This window comes from Ammospiza caudacuta, chromosome 3 (genome assembly GCF_027887145.1).
Source record: "Ammospiza caudacuta isolate bAmmCau1 chromosome 3, bAmmCau1.pri, whole genome shotgun sequence".
Lineage (NCBI taxonomy): Eukaryota > Metazoa > Chordata > Aves > Passeriformes > Passerellidae > Ammospiza > Ammospiza caudacuta.
Genome location: NC_080595.1, coordinates 76,979,734 through 76,998,551, shown reverse-complemented (window position 1 = coordinate 76,998,551; position 18,818 = coordinate 76,979,734). Strand labels below are relative to the sequence as shown.

Below are 18,818 nucleotides of genomic sequence, written 5' to 3'. Positions count from 1 at the left end.
CCTGCATCTGCCAAATCAGGGTAAAACTGACATTACTCTAATGCAAATTCTGATTTCACATTACTTGCACCCAAACTGCCCACAGAATGGAGTCCAGCCTAGTTTAGCTACAGATGTGCACCATGGTTAGGTCAACCAGCAAGAAAAGATCAATCAACATGAATTCTGGATTTTCTGTGCAAGGGATCTGCTTCCAAGAGAATACTGCCCAGGGAAAAAAAGCCTAAACAAAAGCCTAACTATCTGGATTTTGCCATGCATCTAAGCAGCTTTGCCCCCTTAGACTTCAGGAAGCTCCCAATTTCACAGAATTTATCTGGCACACACCTGAAACTTCTGCAAAATGGGCTGTCTACACTTGTTAGCTTCTTGCAACTTCACTTAAAAGTAACCCTCCACTAAGAATCCTGCACAGCACCAGGCTGGAGTACTCCCTGCCCAGCAGCCCTCAGCTGAATTAAAAGCAGAGAACTCATTTGTTCCACTCATTCAGTAACTCCCTGCTTTGCCCAAGAGACAGCAGAAAAGAACTGTAAGAATCACTAGACAAGAAAACAAGAGCTGGACATAAAGCTAAGGAAAACTAAGAAAAAAAATTAAACTAAAAAGGAAAAAAAAGCTAGCCGTAGAATGTGTTTAACTAACAAAGAATCTGTCTTCCATTTAAATCTTTCTCAGAGTAAATTATTTGCAGGAAAATCAGACAAAACATGGAAGAGTTGCTCACTAAGGGAGACCCTGCACTGTCCCTTTAGGGTCCATCTCCCCACTGACAACATATGACTATTAAGCCTTCTAAATGTACATGTTCTGAAGTACAGCAGGAAATCAGGGACAGGCTAGCACAATGCTTGCTTTGAAGGTACCTATCAACATCTCTAAATGAGGCAGGTGTCCACTGAGAGGAGGGAGAAACACCAGCAAACACAACTGTGCAGCTCTGTAAATGCACATGAGGACATTTTCAGGGACAGCCTTTATTCTGGCACTCTCTAGGTTTTGGCTGCCCAAGTCAAGAACTTAACACTTCCATAAAAGACATTCCTGGGAGAGGGGACACTCACATCTTTCAGTTACCTAAAAATTCCAGTAACTCAGGACTCGTTGCTAGATCCTCATCTTTGGAGATGAATTTCATGATGTCATTGAACATAGCTCTTCGCTCAGAGATGTCAGATTCCCCCACAAAGAGAACTTTTCTAGGCAGGAGTGGCAGAGACACCTGTGGATACCGTGCTGTAAGTCTCTGGTAGAGCTCCTCGATCTCGCTGTACTTCTTGGAAACCTGCAATGAAAATGTATTGTCTGGGCTCATTTCTTTACAGGTGAGACAGGAGCAGCAAAGCAGCAGTGAAACATTAACTCTGGAAGTGGAAAACCATGTATTAGCAAGGAGCTTTACATATGACATAGCAAAAACCTGTATGTACCCAGTGAATCCTTAAGCATTGTTGCTAGTCTTCTAATTCTGTTATTAAAAATCCACTGCTTTATGGAATTAAAGTTCATTGCCAGAATCCATTTGTCTGACTCATCAGCTAATGAAATACTGGGAAGGTCACTGCTGCAGATACTTTTCTGACAGCAGGAATCCTTGTCCACTGGAAGTGATGCCCAGTCTTGAGAGACAGGAGGGAAGAAAAGCCCTGCCTGGTAGGTACATGGTGGAGAAAGCTGCCCATATGTGTGCACCACTGTCCCACTCCTCACTCCTGGTGGCTTCAGTGCCCTTTGGCTGCTTAGGCCTAAAAAACTGTCATGTTTTCTGCCCTGAAGAGCACATGACAGAAAAACCTAGAGGGCAAAGACCTCAGCTGACCCCTGACTATTCAGTTCATCCATGAGGAAATAAAAATCAACAACTTGGCCATGGCCTAAAAGGTTCTCATACAGGGAGAAGATGCCAGCAGTGAATGGAGTCATTCCTTCTGTGGACAAAGACAGGAAGCCTGAGAAGAAATAAGGCTCAAGATATTACAAGGAAAGCAATAGCTATGGGAATGTTGGTTAGAAAAGGTGTGGCTTTTATGCCACATTAAGTATTGAATTCAGTACCTTAAACCAATACACAAAACCCACATACAAACAAAACACTATCTCTAAGTGATGTTACAGATGCAATGAGGGTGACTTCCCTGCTCTGTGGTGTTGTGAGAGTCTGTCAGAATTTTCCCTCATCTGCCTCACGATCGTCCTTGGGAGACCACTGAAGAGAAGACCCCCCTGTCTAGAATCTCTGGCTCTGAAGGAAAAGTCACACGCCACAGGCCCTGAGACCTGAAAGCTCAGTGTTAAGCTATTGTTTTCACAAGTGTGTTTGCTGTATGCTAAGAAGGGGCACCGTGCAACAATAGCAGCTCTGGAAGCTGTCCCACCTCTCGGCCTGGCTGGACTTCTCCTGAGTTCCAGGTGGTCTCCCACAGAAGACCCTCGCCTGTTTTACAACCACCGTGACAGACAGACTGAGATGTAAGAAGCCTCTCCACTAAGGACTGAGACATGAAACTCCTAAAAGGCCCCTCTGCTCCTTCCAAGGACTGGAACTGAAACCCCCAGCCCCGGGGAGGTGTGTGGGGGAGGCAAGCTGACCGGAGCGAGATGTTTGCCTGCAGGTTGTGACCACTGGAGCAAGAAAACAATGGCTCTCATTTACTGCTGAGAACATAGACTACCTGTTACATCTGTTCCCTATTGTATCTGTTTCCCCCCCCTCACAATTTTCAGTAATAAAAAACTCTGAGTTAGCTAGAGCCTTTGAGATCTCCCCAGCGTAGCAGGTGGACCCTCGGCTGGACTGGACCAAAGGACTTCGTCTCTGCGTTGGTAGCTATATCCCCTCTCTCTCTCTCTATCTTTTTCACTCCCTTAATCCCTCTATCGCATTTTTGCTGTGGTTATTTCAATAAAATTGCATTTGATTTCATTATCACTGCAAACCCCCTTGTACTGTGTTAGTTTTTGCACTCTGAGATCATTCCTACAAATCATCAGGTCATCTGTCCACTAGGACGGATCCTGACAGGTGTTATACAGATAATATATTTGTCAAGGCCCTCCGTGGATCCATCATCTACCAAACTGTTTCAATTAATACAGAGATAAAAATCTACTCCAAAACAAGTGCTAGTGGAGTGCATAGGGCACAGATACTCTTTTAGGATCCAGCTCTCATCCTCCTGTAATATGTGCTGCTGAAGTCTAGAGGAGTGAATTGTAATTAACACTGCAGTATGTGCAATATTGCACACACTGAGATGGATATAGAAGAAGGAGAGACTCAAGCACCACATCTTGGAGTGGAGTAATGCAGAGTTCTCCCATCAACACAGTGATAAAGAAAGTCAACCTAACAAAAAGCACAGAAGGGAAATGAGTTATAGATCAATGCAGAATCCCTACACTGCATCTATACAGGCAAACTAAACAGTATCAGGCATATTCCTAGCCACTGGAACCTGAGAGCACCTACTAGAAATCTCATTTACAGTGTCTACTGGAACCTGACAATGTCTGGCACAGTTTCTACAATCTGGGCAGCTGCCATGCTCCCAGATAACTCTTCAGCCCAAAATCTGGCCCAGTGGAGAGACCCCAGAGCAGCCAGTTTGGGCACTGATGCCCACTGCAGATGGTAAGGAAGTTTAATGCTGTGCATGCAGCCAGACTGTGTGAGCTGCCCTCCAGGCCAGGGAACAGGCCCTGATAGTAACAGGCACACCTCAGCCAGTTCACTGATTCAGATGTGGGCACAAAGAGCAATAACCACCTCAGCTTCACGCTTCCCTGCCTTTCGCAGTAATTATCAACCTAGCCAGATGATTTGGAAAAGCATTTGCATTTCAGCTGTACAATGTTCACTGTGGGTTCAGTGCCCAGGCACAAAAGGCAAGCAGCTTTGTAACAAAGATCTGAAACACAACACCCAACCTGAGTCGACAGGGGAATGAAAACCAAGAATTTTAGACTTGTCTTGTGAAAGTAACAAAGGTAAAGTGTGCGTAACACTGTGCTCCACATGCTGGGTCTGAAATGACATTCAGCAACCAGGCACTAAAGCGAGGGCAATAGAGATGTTCCAGAACATCACAATCTTCTGAAAGAGCCCCCAAAGAGAGAGGGGAAAGCAATTCCAGAGCTTCTGAACTGCTGTACATTTTTAATTTGCTAGGTCCCAGTAGCAATCTGAGCAGGGTACAATGCCTGAGCCCCTCCCAAAAATACTATGTAAGCACAAATGTAAGGGCAGTAAGGAATTCACTGGGACTCTTTCAAAAAAATAAACATCATTACCCTCTACCCAGGAAAAAAAATTAAGCCTGATTTGCAAAAAACATGTAACATCTAATTAATTTCAATAATAACTACCAAATTAATTTCTGAAAGCATTACAAGACAGCAGCCAATCAAGATTATGCCAAAACAGTTTCTTAAAAATACTCCAACACTGAACTGAGATACACAAACTTATTTCTTTCCCCACTTAATTTTCATTCCTCCTCTATCAAAGTCTGTAAATTATTCATAAATCTCAATTTACGTCTAATTACACACTGAACCTAAAGCAAACGCACACCCTCGCATCCCATCGCTAATTGCGCCTTTGTGGATCTGCGTGAGCTTTGAACAACAACGCCGGGAACGCGCAGGCGACACGGAATACCAAGTGTGACAGCACTGTCCCCAAAGCATACTAATGTGCTTCCCAGAGCCCGCAGCACAGCGTGCCGGCCCATGGATATCCTGCGGTGCCGGGATGCCCTCTGCTGGAACAGCCGGCCGTACCAGAGAGTGTCAGTCCCGCAGAACACCCAGCTATACCAGAGTGTCAGCTCTCCAGAACACCCAGCCATACCAGAGAGGTCTCAGCCCTTCAGAACACTGTGCCGTACAGAGAGGTGTCAGCCCGGCAGAACAGAGGTGTCAACCCTCCAGAAAACCCTGCTCACCAGGGAGGTGTCAGCCCCCAGAACACCCTGTTCTACCAGCAAGGTGTCGGCCCTCTGCTGGAACACCCGGCCGTACCAGAGAGTGTCAGCCCTGCAGAACACCCAGCTGTACCAGAGAGGTGTCAGCCCTGCAGAACACCCTGCTGACCAGAGAGGTCTCAGCCCTCCAGCCAGAACCATTCCCCACTTACCCAAGCCCAGTGCTGGCCACTGCCAGCCAGGCTCCTTGCCCACTGTCCCTGTGCCTCCAGCCCCTCACTCAGCTCTGCTGCCAGGTTTACCTGGGGTTTGGCGCTGGAAATGCAGTGGTAAGGCTGGCTGAGCCCAGCAGCCCCAGACTGGTGTGCTGAGAATCACCAAATAGTTTGGATTAGAAGGGACCCTAAAGATCATCCTGTTCAATATGGGAGGGACACCTTCCCCTGGACCAGGCTGCTCAGAGCCCCATCCACCCTGGCCTTGAACAGTTCCAGGGATGGGGCAGCCACAGCTTCTCTGGGCAACCTATGCCAGTGGCTCAGCACCCTCACAGTCAAGAGTTTTTCCTTACATCTAATCTAAACCTTCCCTCCTTCAGCTTAAGGCCATTCCCCCTTGTTCCCCTTCCAGGCCCTTGTAGCCAGTCCCTCTCCTGCTTTCTTACAGCCCCTTCAGATAGTGGAAGGAATCCAGTGCCACCCTGGAGCCTTCTCCAGGCTGAACAGCTCTCCCCTTCCTGTGTCCTCACTGTCCCACCTCTATGACCACTTCTGTACCCTTCCTCTGGATCTGCTCCAACAGGTCCATGTCTTTCCTGTACCTGGGACCCCAGAGCTGGATGCAGCAGCACAGAAGCCTTACACAAGTGCCAGACAGGTTCCACAGAGTGTATTTTTTCAAGCAAATCCCAGACATGATGCAGAGCATTCTCACATCTTTCTAGTTAGAAAGCACTGTTCTGCTGCAACAATTCTGGACCCTTTCAATTTGACATCCTCTGTTAATCTTCCAGGAGAAAGCTGAATCAGCATGTAAAAAACTTAAATCTTGCCTTTCCTGGTTATCACTTACAGTGCTTTGAAAATCCTTGACGGATCCTATGGCCCAAAATGTCAGGATAGAAAATAAGCACTGCTATAAACCCCATTTTACTAATCCTATTAAGTAAACAAAATCTGATTTGATTAATATTCAAATATTTTTCTTCTGGTGCCTATAATTCTTCCAGGTGTTGATCCTGCAGTTATCCTCTCCCCCTTCATGTCTCTAACTGAACTCTGTGAACACTGTGGAGCTAAACCCCACCACCTGTAAGTCAGCCTGAGTGCACACACTTCAAGGAGTTCTGTCAAGTCACAATATCAAAGGCTCAATCTGCTTCACTTCAAAAGAGTTAATCATGCAAATACAGCAAAGCATGTGCACATTTGCCAGGTCAAGACCTTATTTGCCTGTAACAATTAACATCCAACACAGAACTTAAAAGACAGACAGGGATAGGTTGAATTTTTTTTTTTTTTCCCCACTGGGAACAAATAAATAAGTTGAATGTGATCAAGTATAGCTAGAAGGTTAAGAAAACCACCATGAAGTTCAAAGTGAAAGTCCGAAGTTTGCTACTAATCCTTCAAATCTCATGCATGTGCCTTGCCCCCCTCTTCCCAAGGGCCTCACACAGGAAAGTACACACCGGAATGGCTGTGGGATATGAGCCTGGCACTCACAGTTGTGTGCAGAATTTGATCCCACTCAGTATTAATGCTATTTAATGCCTCCTTTCCATTCAAAGCTCCTTTTACTGCCCCATTTGTGACCTCAAACTTGTCTTCATATGCTTTATATGTACTGCAAGGATTTCAACAAAATGGAGATCTCAGAGCTAACTGGAGCCCTCTGCCAGCCAGACCACACCAACAAAGAGCACATTTGATTTTACAGTATTTCATGAAAACCAGGGCTACAGTGACTTTCTTCTTTTAAGGCCCACTTCTTAACACTGTCAAAAAAGGGAAATCCAGCATCTCTGTCCTTTTAAACAACCACTAGCTTTGGGTACAGGAATCAAAACCCCTTCTCCCAGGCAGCACAACCCAAGCTTTTGCTTGGAAACTCCCAATTCAAGCCATACCAGAATTATTGTTGCTTGGTGACCCCATGGGTGTGCATTATGGTAGATTTTAATTACATGACCACATGCTGTTCTCCTCATCTGTTTTGCCCAGCAGAAGATCAAAAACTCTAATATTATTTTTAATCAGCATGAATCCTTAGTGTTTCCTGAACCTATTGCTACACTGAGCATGAATTTTTTCCCCTCCTCTCACATCACAGAAGCCATAAGGTGAAGGAATTTATCTTCACAATGTACCTGCACAGTCAGGAAAATGCAACTCCAATGCACAGATTTTGAGGCCCAAAAAAAAAAAAGAAGGCCAACATATGCAAAAAGGCAACGATGAAAACATAAATGAATACACACCCACATATTCATACACTCCCTCATTTTAAGAGAGGAAGACAGTTCTATAGTAAATGCCTCCCTAAATTGTGCTATGCCTGTCAAACACCAGTAGTTATTTGTTCAGCTTTGAAAAGGAAAAAACTTGACTAACAAATAACTTGTACAGAAGAATCTAACTGGATGCAGATACAAAGAGAAGGTACTAAAGGCTGGGTGGATTTTTAATTAGGCTGGGAAGGGAGAAGTTAATTGCTAAAAAAGCTAAGGTGTGGCTAGAAGAAATGCCTTTAAGAAAAGCAAAGCCTTTTCTTTTTATCACAGAAAATGGCAAATCTACAGGCAATAATTAAATATCACCTTGGTAGCAGTACCAAAGAGAAAACCAATTTCCCTCTTTCGATAATACAAGAGTATTCTGACCTTTGAAAGAAATGCAACTGACTTTTCCTTTAATTACCAAATATAACCTTAAGGTTATGCAGTTCTAAAACCCATTTGCCCTATTTTACAATTAGCATTTTTTTGAAATTAAAAAAATCCCTCCACTTTCTAATAATTTAGAATGTCATCAGAGAAGTCAATTTCTTATTCTGTTAATTCTTCACAGACATTTGAATTAGAGATGCCACAATGCTGATTTTGCATAGTCCTGTTAAGGCTGGGGAAGAGGGCACTCTGGATTGCTTAGCCCCACAGTAAAGGCATCACAGGTCAGATCTCAAGTCTCTTTCTGATGTTCATCTGGTTTTTGTCATTCCCTTAACACATCTCTCGATCTTAACAGCATGAGAGGACAGAGCCTCAAGCTGCACCAGGGGAGGTCCAGGTTGGACATCAGAAATAATTTCTTCATGGAAATGGTCATTAAACATTGGAATGGACTACCCAGGGAAGTGCTGGAGTTACCATTTCTGGAGGTGTTCAAGAAACATCTGGACATGGCACTTGGTGCTCCAGCGTAGTTGACAAGGTGGTGATCTGTCAAAAGCTGGATCAAGGATCTTAAAGGCTGTTTCCCACCCAAATGATCCTATGGTTGGATCCTGGAGACCACAGCCAGCTTAGAGGATGCTTCTGCCTTGCTCACCAGCCTTTCCCAGGGAAAAGAGAGGCTGCTGGAGCCGCTGGTCCCACTGACCAGCGCTCAGGTGCAGGCCCCGAGGGCAGGGTGGGAGCAGCCGCTCCTCTGAGGCCTCAGGGACAGCAACAGGGCAAGGAGGAGCCACAAAACACAGACCTGGCTCCCCAGCTGGCCAAAACAGAGACAATCCAAAAATCAGCATCCAGAGACAAGGAAAATCCTGCCACACCTGCCTGCCTTCTCTAAACTACGTGTCACCTCAGCGCTGTGACACTGACTCCTTCCTCCAATTCGGCAGTTTCAAAAAAAGCAAAAAAAGATGCTCCTCTCCCATTCTGCTCCAGAACAGGCACATAGTAGTTTCCTCTTCCTCCTTCAGATGTCTCATCTCACTCTGCTTTGTGTACAAATTTGATGTGTTAGATCTGCTGCCCATTGCAGCCTCGTTCTCCTCTGCTGCTCCTCAGGTACCACCTCTCTTACACTTCCCTGCAACTCTGGGGAAGGGTCACAGCTCTTGTTCGTGCTGCTCCAGCATCCAGCACAACAGGGCACTGCACAGACACTCTGGGTGCAACCTGCCTTCCCCAGCAGCCACAGGACTGGCACTCCTCTCCAGGTTAAGCCATCTGCCTACATGCATGAGTTATCTCAGCTCCCGTGACAGTCATTGTAAAATGACATTTTGGTGAAATGTGACTGAAGCTCAACTTGCCTGAACACAGGCAGCCAGTGGCACCTTGGATGCTGCATGTATTCTCCTGGCTGTTTCAGGGCAGTGCCAATGCCTTTATGTCCTCTGTCACTCCTGCCAGCCCTGAGCACACACCTACGGTAATTTAGGGTTTCTCAAATGGGGCAAGACATTTATGTTATGCAAAGTGGGTTCCCCCACCCCACAGATGCTCACCTATATCCTTTTCAACAGCACTGCACTGATGGGGATGGGAGTTTAGAAAACCAAACACAGACATCTGCAGACTGTTCTGCCCAGAAAAAGGCATCCCATGCTATCTGAGATGCTCTGGAGTATCCAAAGAGCTTGTGTGCAGCAGGCTAATACCACAAAAGATTTTACAGGAAACCCATAATTTCTGAAGGCCAGGTGGAAAATGCCAGGGCACCCCCAAGTGCACAGTGATTTGTGTGCAACTCTACTGACCCTCACACATTTCAGCCTGGAGTTGAAGCCCCCCACTGCAGCTGTCTACAATGTAGATACTTTCCCTTTATGGTCAAAGAAGAGAGACATTTCCAGAGGATGAGTCACATCACTCCCCTCCTCCCCACTGACCATATAAGCATGGACAGACTCAGATTAAAATATCCAACTTCCAGAGAGATAAGTTACGACAGGTGAATGCCTCTGTTCCCTCCAGTAATACACACAGACAAGACTCATCGGAATGAATCGATGGAAAGCATCCATCCTCAACCTCCCAGCTCACAGTTTTAAATTACTCTCACACAACAAACTATATAATATATCACATTTAGTCAGCTGAAAAAAATGTAACTGATGAGATAAATGTTATTCTCGTCAGGCTCCACCAGTTATCTTCTTCATGAAGAATGAAATGTCAGGAGACCTCACCAGAGGAGAAATCAGGAAGGTTCATTTCACTTGAGAAGAGCAACTGAGTGCTGAAAATCCTCCCAGAGAGACATGGGAACAGACAACCTCAGCAAGCAGAGGGGTTGCAGTACAAAGTCTGTTTCTCCTCTTTACAGACAAGCTGATTTTATCAACTTGTTCTGAAATTATACAAAATGAAGTTAGATGATGACAGCCCAGTTTAACACCTCAGGTGTAGCCAGAGTCTTTCTTCCACAGAGCTTTGTGGAAAAATTAGATAATATAAGCAGGCACTGCTGCATGAAAAAAAGCAACTGCACATCTCTGTCTCTTATCTGCCCCTGTCTGGCCCTTCCCTGCCCTAAAACAGACTATAATGATACTGTCCAAGTCACAGGCTCAAGGAATAGGTGTAAATCAGTACTGAATAACAAGCCCCAAAGTACCCATTTTTAGCCAGGAGCAGCTTCTCAGCTGACGTTATGGAATAGCCACATAACACTGGCACACAAAAGGAAACACTGCAGGAGTGAGAACAAGCAGTCAGGGATGAGCAAGGTGAGCAGAACAGACTCCTATGCCAGCATTGCTGCTTTTACCATGGTTATATATAGCACAAGGTGTGGAATAAATGCAGGAGATCTCATTTGTTGTAAAGCATTTCTTTACAACACTGCCAGATATTTATCTGCAAATCAGACTGTTTAAACAGGCTTTAATCAGCTATCTTCCATGAAGTGTGAGTTACACTACAGGGTCATGGTCTACAAGGTAACCACACACTCACATCACTCTGACATTACAGTTATTGCCAAAACATCTGAAAAGAGCAGATGGTCACAGCATGCAACAAGGTGTGTCCCCTTATGGTCAATGGACAGAGAAATGCACTTCTTGGGAGTGCTTCAGCAAGCAGCTAAAGAAGATCAAACAGAACACCCTAAATGCACCTTTTCCCATCAGCTTGACAGATAGTCCCAGGGGCAACAGCTTAAGTGGATGTGCACATGCCACAGATGAGATTAATTTCACCTGGTTTAAGTCACGTGCTGTGCTTTCAAACCTTTACTCTGCAGGTACAGGGAAAAAGACAATCCAGCTAAATAATGTTTTATATGGACGCTTCCTTGTAAACCTCTCTTACGAAGGATTTTAAAATCTGTGTCCAGGTAATAGACCCATTCAAACGAGCTACTATATATTTATTTCATGTTTGTCTAAAAAGTCTTGTACTGATACATATATTAGAGAAACTAATTTGTAGCAGAACTTACAAAAAGTTTAATTGGTTTCTATTTGTTGATCCATAATGAAAAATGCCTTAAAGGCAACAACAGCCATCATCACTTTTAGCTCCTGGAATAAAAAGTTCAATTACAGTGTAATATCCAAAATGGAATAGGAATTGCAGAAATGGTACAGACAGTGTTGTCCTCCAAGGACCTTGACCTGGAGAGGCTGGGATTGATGATGAAGCATCTGCCGCATCATGGCAGAAATAACCAAAGCTGGTTAAGAAAGTGATCACTAACACAGGTCTGATGAAATATTTACCATAAATTGAACCACATCTTCAGGCTTGTGCTTTGCTGATTTGAAGGCAGCCAGTCGGGTAACAACGACAATGTGATATTCGACATGGCCAGACATCATCTTCCCACGGATTTCCTGGTATTCCGGCACGGACAAATCCAGCCCCGTGTGTGTATTCTGTATTGGCCTAGGGGAGAAAACACACAGAGTTCAGGCACTGGCACAAAGACTTTCAGCTGTCCCTCTCCCAGTTACAAGCTCAAGAAAATCAATGCAAAAGCTCTCACTGGAACAGGACATCACACAGACCCTGCCCTCAACACCTCCTACTCTGTAACAAGACTAATTGGGACATGGCCTGTTTCCTATATTCCATCACAAAGCACCTGCCATGCAGGCAACATGCCAGGAACACAACATTTCTGTGAAGAGATGTGGATTCATTCAGAATGGGACTTTACCTGCAGGAGCTGAAAGTGCTCTCAGCCCAGCATGGCAGGTGAGAAGACCGAGTGATCTCTCATCATTGGATCAACCTGATCTCTCATCAAGTTTTTTTGAGACAAAAGTCTGTTCATAGTGATTCATGCTGAGTCCTACCCACCTCTCCTTTATCTAAGGACATTCCTAGAAATGACAGAGAAAATACCTGAAGGTGCCACGAAAGAAACAAGGAGCTCCGTGGAACACAGACAACCTGAGGTTTGTGAAGAGCCAACCAGGGAAATGGATTAAAGCCAGAATACAAGGGAAGTGCTGGAGCAGACTGATGGGCCAAACGCAGTTTCCACTTGTGAAGGTCTTTGAGGAAAACTACCAGTCCTTTCATATCCAGTTAAAGTAGACAACCACAGCATTAACCTCTGAGAGCTGCCAGCAGTCATAACCACCCATGGCTTCTCCTGGAGGAAAATGCAACAGGGGTGCTGCTGCTGCAGTTTACTCAATGCATTTTTTTTCCTCCTGACCACTTCAGATCCACAGAACTATGGTGCCACCTTCCCCCTGGAGCACCACATGAAAATATTTATAACATGTTTTTCAAGAGGAATGCCAGGTCATATTAGAGTGCTCACACATCAAGAGTAAGACCAAGCAGTTGCTGTTAGAGCATTGGTCGGTACATTTAATGAAATAAACAGTCTGGTTCAACAGCCTGAAAACCAAAACTGATCAAAGATCCCTTCCCCAAAGTTACCCCATGCCAAGCCACAGACCACTTGCTGTCGCTGGGTATTCTGCCAGAATCAGAAGTTCACTGTCCACAGCACTCTGAACACATCTCTGCGTACATTCTTCCTATGTGTGAGTGAGTGTTTTTTAGAGAAAAAAGAAGGGACCACTTAAAAGAAAACTGAACTAGGATTATTAAACATTTTTTCTGCCTTTTTAAACTTTAACCATAAGGATTATCAAGTTCCATCTTCCCTGCATTTCCTGCAGACTGCAGAACTCTTGTGGAATTCTTAACCTCTTCCTACAGGAAGTTTAGAATCATTAACACAAGTGCCCTTTCACCTAAGGATACACAATGCACAGAACTTAATATACACTTTCAAGAGGCTTAAACAATCTAGTTTCAAACAATATTTCAAAAGATTCCTCTCATCATGTCAAAACTTGATCAGTTCTTATGAAACTTGAGCTTCCCCAAGACAATCTCTGAATCTCTAATCCAAAGCTTGAATAAAAAGCCTTTAAAGAGAATACCTTGAGAGCTCCTGATAAATAGGATAACAATAAAAAAGGACACAGACTCAGTTTTGTACCCAATCCTCTTTGCAAGCCATATTTAAAGAATTAGGGCTTTAACAACAGCCCTACCATCTCCGGTGATTTGATGATGCTATTCTGTCTGCTCTGATTCTGTTCCCATGCTCTGCCAGTCAAGGACTTCACTCTACACATCCAGACAAACTTTGTTCTCTGTTACAGGTGGTTGGCTCTAAAACACAGGACCAGTAGTGCCCATGTGTGAATACACAGGTCCCTGGCTTTCACACAGCAGCCCGTGGGACCTGGGAGTAACAACCATCAGCTGGAACTCTGCCTCTTTCAGTAGCAGCCAAAATGCTGACTCTAAGGGCACCTGCCAGTAACATCAGCTGGATCTGGACGTTTTTAGAATATACCTGCAGCAGAGGATATGCTCTTAGAAGAGACTTACAGCTCACAGTAGCCCTAAACACTATTAAGATCACCAAAGGACTTTGCCCACTCTGGCAGACTGAACAAAGAAGCAACTCCTCATGTGCAACCACCAATGCCTCCACCCCAAATCTGCCCCTGTGAGTTCCTGGAAATATGGACAGTAAATTAAGCCACATGATGGGGACTTGGGAGTACTGTTGTCCAAGTTATCTCAACCCTAAGGAGAGGTAAACAAGAGCCTAGAACTGTGCTGAAGGTCAGCTCTGGACTGCAGGAGACCATAGTCCAATGACTCCAAAGAAGAGACACGCTGAGCACAGAGCATTCACACTCTGAGGCCTGAGGGTTTTTATCTCTTCTGATGGGGCATGGCAGGCTCAACTACACAGGCATGAGAGGCAGCTGCCATGTCTTAAAAGGTGTCATAAACCAGCAAAGTCACCCAAAGCACCCCTAGATTTATTTCTGGGTCTTTCCATCAGAGGACTGTACATGATTCACAGTGTAGCAAAAGACAGTGCAAAACTCCACCCTGAAGGGGAGGTGCCTGGGCATACCTATTTATACCTGAATGTATATTAACCCATTCCATTAAACTGTATGTTTTGTGGGACCCTTACCACCAAAAAGGATGAAGAAGGACCAACAAAACAATGCTGGATCCACAAGGCTAGTGATGATCTTTCTACTTAATTGTTCTCTCTGCCTTTCCCCCCACCCTGTGTCTTTGTCTCTCACACATTTCACTTAATAAAATCTGCATTATTGATTTTTAGCATATGATCTCATTTGCACGTTAATTTGGGTAAAGTATCTCTCTCTAATAATCACAATAATCAGATCTTAACAGCTCTCCAGATGCGTAGTCACTCAGGTTGTGACTGCAGCTATGGCAGCCAAAAGGTCTGTCACTCATACTAAAAATGACCCACAAACCAAAGGAAGTGTGTGATTACCAGTCCTTGAAAGGATGTGTGGATGTGGCACCTGGGAACAGGGTTTAGTGTGGACCTGGCAGTGCTGGTTTAATGCTTGGAGTTGATGATGTTAAAGGTCTTTTCAATCTCAAATGGGTCTGTGATTCTACTTCTGTTAACACAGAGTATAAATGACTAATTAACCTGCTTTTCACCTCTAATATAAATAAAAGGAGTAATGACCAGCGAACCATCCTCAATGGCATTTAGCAACCATGTACAGATGTTCTGAGATGACACAATGACAACTTCACTGCAAGAGCTGCTGTATTAGAGAGTTCTGAAACTGCAATGAAGTTAGTAAGTACTTCATCTATACCCAGGGTTTTTCTTTTAAAGTTGTTAGAAGTCTGTGCTAAAATGTCATGGAAAATTATTAGAGGGAGGGGGAAAAGCTAAGTTTTTGTCTGCTTTAGGCTTTATGATCATTTTTATCATCATCTCCTACAGGAAACCCAACCCTATTATCTTCTATAGCAATGGGATTTCTTTGTAAATATAAAACTGATTCTAAACAAACAGAAACCAGCAGGGAGGCTGAGACAAACAGAGCATACTATCCAAAGTGCTCCCTAGTTCTTGTAATGCCTTCAAAATAAGCACCCTAATGTTTTAACTAATTAAATACTGTTATTGTTATTCAAACAGAATCAGCACCTGCAAACCCCAAGACAGAATATAGTTTCACTGCATCTTTCACATAAAATCAATTATTTTTGCACTTGTATCTTAAAAAAAAAAAAGCAGCAAATGGAGAAAACTGGTTGTTTAACTTGGACACACAGGTTTATTGCTTCTACTCTTTATTTGAATCTAGCTTATCTCCAGTTTACACTTCTGTCTACAAAACAGACAGTTCACCAGAGACCTGGGCACATGGATAACCATCCTAACAGGAATCACTTCACCCAATACAAGGAGGCCATTCATACAAGCAGCACTGCTGTGAATCAGAGCACTGCACAATCAGACCATGCAGGACTGGCCCAGAACAGAGGAAGTGCAGACTACAAAGGTCAGCTGAACTGAGCAGCTTCCACAGCCCATGGAAGAGCTGGGTGTTCACTCCTGGATTTTTGATTTGCATATAATTATTTAATTGTATTTTAATCAATCTGCTTTCTGTGCTGAAAGGCCAACATGGGGGATAGCTAATAGGCACCTCCAGAAAGAAAGTAAAACAAGAGATGCAAGTGCTGTGACCAGAGAAACATTTATTCCAGCATCTGTATGGCCAGGAGAGCAGAGTCTGTGCTTCCTGCCTTGAAAAACTCAGCTTTGCTAGCAGCACCCAGCTCCAAAAACCTCTCTCCAGAGGGGACCAAATTGTGACATCCCTGGTCATCACAGAAGAGGAAAAAAAAGTACAACTAGTTTTATTTATTAGGTGAAGGGAAAGTACTCACCAAATAGTTTATTTCTCTGTCTGGTCTAATTACAAGCACACAGATTTTATAGGCTCTCCAGAGAAGTGATCACAGCACCAAGCCTGACAGGGTTCAAGAAGTGTTTGGACAATGCTCTCAGGCACATGGTGTGATCCTTGGATGTCCTGAGCCGAGCCAGGAACTGGACTCCATGATCCAACTCGGCATTGTCTGTGATTCCATGATTTATATTACCACAGCAACTAGGAATCCTATTCCCAAAACAAGTATGTGGAAAACATCATAACTATACAGCTATTTCACCACAGAAGCTAGAAAGTATGTCCACTTGCTAAAGTCTTAATCCCACACATGCATATATGTCCAATTTTATCACTGAAAGCATTCCAACTTCGGTGGGACAATTTGCAAGTGGGTCTTTCAATCTAACAACTGTAAAATTAATCCAGGTGTTCCAATTTCCATTTCCAAGGCTAAACTTTAATATAAAGTCAGGCCTACAAAACATCTGTTAGTCACATTAGATACATTTGAAGGTTCAAGGCCACTGCTTCAAGGAAAGTCCATCGCTGATACAGCCAAATATTTCAGGATTAAAATAATGACTTTGAAGTTAAATCGACTGAAATAATCATTATTTATGTCCTAGGAGGTAAGGACCTTGCTGAATCAACACTTCTGCTTCTCATGTCTCATCTGATAGGAAACTGCTTTCATGTGGTCTCAAATATCTCATAGAGATTAAAAAAAAAAAAAAAAAAGAGAGAGAGAGAAAGAGATCCATCAATTTCCCTATAAAAGATTGCCATAAGCATTTTCTTCTTGAGGTATTTCTCATCAGGATTCCTTTACCACACCTAGGAAGAAACAGGGCTTAAACACTTAACGCAAAGGAGAAGAGCGCCCCTGCACCACGCAGGGACAGCTTCCAGGAGGTGGGAAAGGAGAATAAACTCTTTTTCTGCCCGTCCCTGGGCTGCCGGCCAGCGGGGACACAGGGAGGGGATACAGGAATACAGGGCACAGCAGCGGGCATGGGCACCAGCCAAAGCACTGTGACACCGCCGCACACCGCAGGATAAATTCTTATTCCTGCCCACCCATCTCCGAACCCCGACAAAGCAAGGATGTGTCCGGTGGGCGACAGCACCCAAAGCTGCGCCGGAGCGGACGGCAAAGGACGCGGAGCAGTCACAAGAGGAGAGGGAGGGTACACAGGACGGGCCAGAGATCCCCCCGGCTGTGGAATGCAGGAAAACTGGTGAACATCTGACGTGCCCCGGCGCAAATCCACACAGCACCACCCGGCTTCCTCTCAGCCTCCGCCGCTCCTTCCTTTACTTCCCCTTCCCTTTCTCCTTGCCCGCTCCCCCCGGCATGCCCCGCCGCGGCCGATGGGGGCGCGGGGCGCTGCCCGGCCCGTCCCCTCACGGTACCTGGTGGTGGCCAGCACGGCGGGCGCCGCGCCGCGCTGCTCCATGGCCGCGGGAGGAGGTCCCGCCTCTCTTCCCGGGGCCGGACCCGCCGTCCTGCCGGATGTCAGGCGCCGCCGGCTTCGGTGCAAAACGAGCTGCGGGGGGGGCAAACGTCCAGCACGGGGAGTAAAAGAGAAGCGCGGCTCGTAGTCGGCAGGATTCGAACCTGCGCGGGGAGACCCCAATGGATTTCTAGTCCATCGCCTTAACCACTCGGCCACGACTACACCGACGGGCACAAGGGGGGCCGCGTGAGCCCACTAACTCACCCCGCCATTCCTCTTCCTCCCAGACCCGAACTTCCCCCAAACCTCGGTGAATGCCCGGACACTTCTCTTCCTCCTCACGGGAAACAGCTCGCACGCACTCCCGCTGACACAATGGGGACGGCGCTGCTTCCCGAGGCAGCGCCAGCCGGGTGCGAGGCACGGCCACCCCCGCAGCCCGGCCACACGCCTCGGAGCGGCTGCGTGTTCTGAAGTTTATTTTGAGAAAGAAGAGGGAAGCAGCCGGTCCTTGTGCCGCCTCTGGGGCACCCGCGGCTCGGCTGGGCTGCCCGGGTTTGTTTGTAGGCTGCTGAGCGTACCTGGGCCCTTGGTTATCCCGCGGCCTCTCTGCGCTGCCGGGCACGGCTCCTGCAGGGAAGTGCCTGGAAAAAAGCTTCGCAGCGGGCACAGCTTTGTGGAACACGGAATTACAAGTTGTTATGGTTGGAAAAGACCTCTAAGATCATGGGATCAAATCGTTTACCCATTCACTATGTTCACCACTAAACCATAACCCTAAGTGCTGCAGCCACATGTTTATTTGAACACTTCCAGAGACAGCAATTCCACAACTTCCCTGAACAGCCTATCCCAATGCCTGACGACCCTTTCAGTGTAGAATTTTTTCTCCTAATATCCAATTTAAACCTCTTCAGGTGCAACACGAGGCTCTGTCTTCATCTGTCACTTGTTACTTGGGAGAAGAGACCCCTGCCTGGCTGCATCCTCCTTTCAGGTGGTTGTAGAGTGATGAGGTTCCCCCCGAGCCTCCTTTTCTCCAGGTTAAACACCACCAGCTCCCTCAGCTGCTCCTCATCACATTTGTGCTCCAGACCCTTCTCACCAGCTCTGCTGTCCTTCTCTGGACAGGCAGAAACCACAGCCAGGGAATATTATAAAAGTGATAAAAAACAGATGCTGACACTGCATCAGGGCAGCCAGCCTCCAAACAGGCTCAGCACTTCAACTGGGTGTGCAGCAGTGT

The 18,818-nt window shown here is 45.5% G+C and overlaps 1 protein-coding gene and 1 non-coding gene across 3 annotated transcripts in view; both read right to left on the bottom strand.

Annotated features, from left to right (window-relative positions):
* The window catches only part of HS1BP3 (HCLS1 binding protein 3), a 56,756-nt gene extending 39,175 nt beyond the window's left edge, over window positions 1-17,581 (bottom strand). Inside the window, exons 1-3 of one of the 2 annotated variants that reach the window (XM_058801790.1) lie at window positions 17,529-17,581; window positions 11,598-11,763; window positions 1,078-1,285 (exon numbers count right to left, since the gene is read on the bottom strand). In XM_058801790.1, the coding sequence (XP_058657773.1) occupies window positions 1,078-1,285; window positions 11,598-11,763; window positions 17,529-17,572 (418 nt within the window). In that variant the 5' untranslated portion in view covers window positions 17,573-17,581. Of the gene's footprint in view, window positions 1-1,077; window positions 1,286-11,597; window positions 11,764-16,110; window positions 16,152-17,528 lie in introns of those variants that run through there. The other variant, XM_058801791.1, reaches the window with a different exon arrangement.
* A 131-nt stretch (window positions 17,582-17,712) lies between these two features.
* Window positions 17,713-17,794, bottom strand: TRNAS-AGA (transfer RNA serine (anticodon AGA)). The gene has a single exon. It is a non-coding gene; the product is annotated as a tRNA-Ser (tRNA).
* Window positions 17,795-18,818: the final 1,024 nt, after the last annotated feature.